Source organism: Carya illinoinensis, chromosome 1 (assembly GCF_018687715.1).
Source record: "Carya illinoinensis cultivar Pawnee chromosome 1, C.illinoinensisPawnee_v1, whole genome shotgun sequence".
Classification (NCBI taxonomy): domain Eukaryota; kingdom Viridiplantae; phylum Streptophyta; class Magnoliopsida; order Fagales; family Juglandaceae; genus Carya; species Carya illinoinensis.
The window spans coordinates 45,944,410-45,949,591 of NC_056752.1; the positions used below are offsets into that span (position 1 = coordinate 45,944,410).

At 37.4% G+C, this 5,182-nt stretch overlaps 1 protein-coding gene across 1 annotated transcript; it reads right to left on the reverse strand.

Annotated features, from left to right (window-relative positions):
- Window positions 1–204: 204 nt before the first annotated feature.
- On the reverse strand, window positions 205–4,952 carry LOC122277622 (protein SIEVE ELEMENT OCCLUSION B-like). Its single transcript, XM_043087704.1, has 7 exons — window positions 4,686–4,952; window positions 4,105–4,200; window positions 3,395–3,843; window positions 2,984–3,078; window positions 2,734–2,858; window positions 1,291–1,755; window positions 205–1,124 (listed from the first exon to the last, which is right to left on the reverse strand). Exons 1-7 carry the CDS (start codon window positions 4,884–4,886, stop codon window positions 510–512), a joined length of 2,046 nt encoding a protein of 681 aa, XP_042943638.1. The 5' UTR covers window positions 4,887–4,952; the 3' UTR covers window positions 205–509.
- Window positions 4,953–5,182: the final 230 nt, after the last annotated feature.

Consider the following 5,182-nt stretch of genomic DNA (forward strand, 5'->3'; position numbering starts at 1 on the left):
AATTAAAACTCTCCTCATGAATCATGATCAGCACAAGTAACTCCCATCACAATTTAAAAAAAAAAAATGTTGCTTTATAATTTATTTTAAAAATTAAAAAAAGTAAAAACAAGAAGAAAAACAAATTATATACAAAAAATTTGAATGAAAAAAATTAAGCGGGTATTAACTATTAAAATGTGTTCATAACAACCCAGCCCTTAATTAAATATGAAAGTTCACATATATATATAATACCAAAAGGATGCCACTTATAAGTAGTGACAACCCAAGATTACACGCATTTCCACTCGGGAGACAAAATAAATTAAGGAAAATCACAACCAAGAAATTATATATCCACACGACAATCCAATTAAAAACTTAAGACACAAATATATAAGGTTCACGTCACATGCATGCACACACATATTTTACAAACAAGATTCCGTAATATGCCAATTATCATTCAACCATATGAATTTATTTAGTAATACCATTAGCCCTCTGCAGGAAGCTGGTGGCCATTTTTAATCAAGCAGTGAGTCGCTGCCATCACCATCACAATTGTGGCAGCACTTGAACCTGATATACGCCTCCATGTCGAGGAGACAGTCGGGGCATTTCACGTTCTCTGGGATTTTTCCACTGCCCTTTGGGATATCAATAAAGCTGCATAACTTTTGAGAAGTTTCAAGAACCAGGTTGTGGTAGCCCATGAAAGAGAGTTCAAAGCCCTTCCCCTGCACAAGCTTCTTCCATTTGTCGAACTCCTCCACGGCCTTCAAGATGGTTGTCCCACGGCCACTGAACACCACACTAGACCCTTTGCTGAGCACAGCCCATCCAGTACTTTCATTCTTGTAGGAGAGCAGCTTTAGGATCTCTAGGGTCACAGCGTCTGCCTTGGTCTCCCTTTGAGTCGCCGAAATGAACATACTCTCAATGCCGATCCAGAAGCGCCCCGGAATTAGACAGTGGGTCTCCTCTCCTTCGCTGCCCTTTCCTACCAACAGCAACTCTATGGAAATCCTTGCTTCCTTTATCACCGGGTCATTGGCAAGAGCAGTTGCTCTTTTAGTAAATTGTTGGATCCACTCGTTGTCCTTGCCCCCATAGAAAAAGATATACTTTTCCTCTTTGATCTGTTTGAACAAAACATACATCTCAGTTCTCAATGTAATTCCAAAGCACTATACATTATTTCTTAATTAAAATGAATTGCGCGCCAGTCTGAGACAATTGATAATACATTTGTGTACGTGTATGTGCTGTGCATGTAGGCGCACTAGATTCGTGAAAGGGATTTACCCAGCTCTCAATATTTGGGTTAACGCCAGTTGCTATGGACCCAATCCAATCCGGGTTACGGGAAAGGGTTTCTTCCACTGCAGTGGTGAAGGGGAAGGCCTTGATTCCCCATACCCTGATCATGTGGATTGCATTGTCATTTTCAACCTTCCCTTGAGGGCTCAACACCACAACGGAGGGCTTACCCTTGAAGTGCCACTTCTCCATGATGAACCTGATGCCGGCTATTGGGTAAAAATACTGCACTACGTACCAAGGCATCTTGGCCCGCAGCACCTCGAACTTCTTTTGCAGGTCCTCCGTCCAATATTGTTCCACAATTGGAATCCATACAATCTTATACTGATCCTCCTTACTTATTAACTCATGAATTGGTTTGAGAATTGAAATGTCATCATCCGAGATATCTAGCCCCGAGATGAACAGTAAGACATTCTTCCCCTTAAGCACCTCATCAATGTTAACCTGTTTAAATATGACATACATTTAGGGATGCGGAGAAACCCGTACTGTTAGCAACGATCGATTTCATATATGGAAAAGTAAACTATTTTTAGTGTGCCACTTATGCATGATCTATAGCCAAAAGATTTCTCAAAGAACTTGGCCATACAGAAGTCGCTTCTGTAGCTTTATGAAAAGTGATTCTCACATATGCAATTATTTTTTATCGTCGTAAGTACTGTTCATTTCCCACTAATTTAAAGGCTAGCCCGATGAATTGCATATATTGTTCAGAGATTTTTAAAAGCGGTCATTGATCTGTGAAAAAATCTAGACCAGATTGGACCAAATTATTGAAAACAAACCATTGAAAAAATAAGACCGAACTAGACCAAAACTAAATAATGAATCAGACCAGTATCAATTCTTAAATTTTTAAAATCAGTATATAACGATTCGATTTTAAAAATATATAAAATCAGACCGAAGGTATTATGGTAGTTTTGTCAAGTCTACCGTATTTATTATGTGGTTGTTATTTAAGTGATTGATGTATTTGTGTAGTTACTTGGACAGTTCTGTTACTCCGGTCTGGAATGTATATGCTACTTTATTAATAGAACGACATGTATATGTCATAATACACGTACTACTCTTTACAAAAAGATAAAAAAATAAAAAATAAAAAGCATCCAAAAGTCTAAATTAGTAGTCTTTGGTATGAGATTGGTATGACCGAGTATATTTCTACGGGATTAAATATAATTGAAAAAGAAAAATTTTATACGCCATACTACCATTTTATTTTCATTTTATTAAATATGATATGACATATTTATTATTATTGAAAGATCATTTATTATATATTTTTTTATAATTTAATAGTGATAAATAAGCTACATCTTATTTAATAAGATAAAAATAGAATAAAAGTGTGGTGTATATATCATTACTCGATTGAAAAAAAGAAGAAACAAAAGATCAACTACAGAAGCGTACCGGATTTCCAGTAGAACCAATAAATAGCTCCTTGATGGGAATCAGTTCCTTAAATACCTCCACGACTTCCGTAGTGGTTAGAAAAAGGTCCACGATCCTCCGATAATATTTAGCCTCTGTCTCCTCTGCAATGCATTAAAACCTTTCATCATTATATATCAAGTCCACTTTTAAGGCAATCAATTATTAAGAAGTGAAAAATGAACCAACCGAAGCTTGCATTCTTTCAAGTAGCAGCCAAGAAACTAACCTATCTGTTGTTTGCAAATCTTTATCTGGCTCCTAAGTTCTGAGACGGCCACGTTGAGTTTCACAGAAAACCGGGATAGTTCCTGTTTCTGGTCCCTGTATATCAAACGGAGTCATTTTGACACTGGCAAGATGGCATGTATACACAACTATATTAAAAAGCTTAAAACACTTAAGAATATTGTAAGATCAATCGGCCAAACCGTTTGATTTATTTTAAGATAAATTGTTTATATGTAAGAGAAACTTAGTACGTTCTAAAATTTTACGTACCAAGCCTTCGATCAGATTATGATTTGGTAATGTACTTCTAACTGAGGGTTTAATTGGCATATGCAGAGTCATGTTTGGTCTGGACAACAGCTTCTTCATCACTTACCCAAAAATGAAAAAACATATATGAAGCACTTACTCATCGCTAGTGAGGCAACAAAGCTGAGTAGTGCTGGCTACAACGGTGATAATGGCCCAAAAAACATCCACTCGAATATGGTCCTCGCCAGTTGACAGAGCTGGCACATCCTTTGTGTCATAATTTGACAGCTTCTTTAACTCAAGGATGCATTCAATCACTTCCAGTGTGGTTTTGATCACACTGTTAAGTTCAATTAGAGCATCCCGATGTTTCTCCAGATTTGGTCCCTTTAAGAGGATAGAAACCCGCCTCAGGGTTCCCAATGATTTGGCGAGTTGGTCCGAGGACTGATTCTGAGCAAGCAGCCAGGAGAACTCCCCATAGTCCAAAGCAAAAGCCGCAAGGGTCAGCACTGCTTTTGCAGCCCAAGAATAGTTCGATAATTTTTTAAGTATTGACAGGGCTGTTTCGTAAGCAACTTCTTCACTAGGGGCCTTGCATTGCATCTGACATTACATATTTGATATTGTAAAAACGTGTACATGGGTAACAAAATAAAACCAAAAGTTAAAGGATGAGTATGGACTTTGCAAAACCATCCAAATTATCAATTTTTTATTTATTTAGAAATGCTACTTATCATTTCCATACTACACTATGTGATTTGTCATTTTTATCCTTCTATTTAAACACATATTTACACGTAGGGAATGATAAGTAAAATTTTTCTAAAAAGAAAAAAGAAAATAAGCATGCTTTGTAATTACCTCGCAGGAAATACTCTTGAGTGTGCACAGGGGTGAACTAAAGCTTTCTTTGGAGATCTTCTCGTCCAAACGTGCTACCGTTAAAGCTTGGCTACCCTGTTGCGGGCCACGAGTGAATAAAATTGAAAAAGAGAACATGAATACGTGGAGGGAAAAACAGCAAAACTAGTTAAAATAAAAAATAAAACAATCATATCTGCGGGCCTCATTTAAGCTGAAAATGAGTTCATCTCATCTCATGTATACAAATCATGAGCTAAAGCTAGCGTGGCAATCAGCAAAACCAACCGAGAAAATAGAAGTGAGCATGTCGTGATTTATGCTTTCTAGTGGAGAAAGAGACCTGCCTACCGTCCTGCTTTCCCTGTAAGTTTGTACCCTCTTGGTCCGATCCATTTTTCGAATAAAGGAAAAAAGAGTTGGACCGACTAGCCAATTCGCTTAGTCTCTTAATCAAGCATTGTAATAAGCAATATTATGTTTTCGTTATGGTGTAGCAGAAGAATGGTGTGAAACTGTGGGAAACCGAACCTCCAGTACTCCCAAAACTAAAACGTTTTAGCCTAAATGTAGTACCATACCGGGACAGCAGTAACCACGATCTGGGTGGCACTCTTAAGGACGTTGTCGACGATGATGAAAAGAGACTCAACATCAAACTTTTCATCATCATGGGCATGCGTTGCAGAAATCAGCTGGTTCAAGACCTCATGGTCGGTCGACCAGATGGATAGTTTCAGGTTACCCTTTTCGGGTTGCTGGGAAGAAGCTTTGGTGGCCATGTTGTGTTACACGAAAGGATGGGTTTGAAGTTCTCTTTGGTTGAGGGCAGTAGAAGGGAGGGGCAAAGATGGTGTAGTTTGATGCAATGATCAGCTGGCGACGTCCATTTATATAGCCACAGGAGCGGTAAATATTATTGGGAAAAAGGAAGGGCTTTTTCCCGATTGCGTGTTTCATCTCGTCTAGCCTATCATCAAATTATTATAATTTTTTTAATTTTTACAAAATATATAATAAATAATTTAAAATTTTCAAATCTCAAAATAATAATAATATTTAAAAATAATATTTTATT

Bases quoted from the DNA above. Each gene is read 5' to 3' on its own strand.
- LOC122277622 (XM_043087704.1), bottom strand. From the start codon at position 4,886: ATGGCCACCAAAGCTTCTTCCCAGCAACCCGAAAAGGGTAACCTGAAA. The intron at 3,844-4,104 runs GTAATTACAAAG...ATGTAATGTCAG, and splicing joins TCAAGAGTATTTCCTGCGAG to ATGCAATGCAAGGCCCCTAG. The intron at 2,859-2,983 runs GTTAGTTTCTTG...AATGCATTGCAG, and splicing joins GATTTGCAAACAACAGATAG to AGGAGACAGAGGCTAAATAT.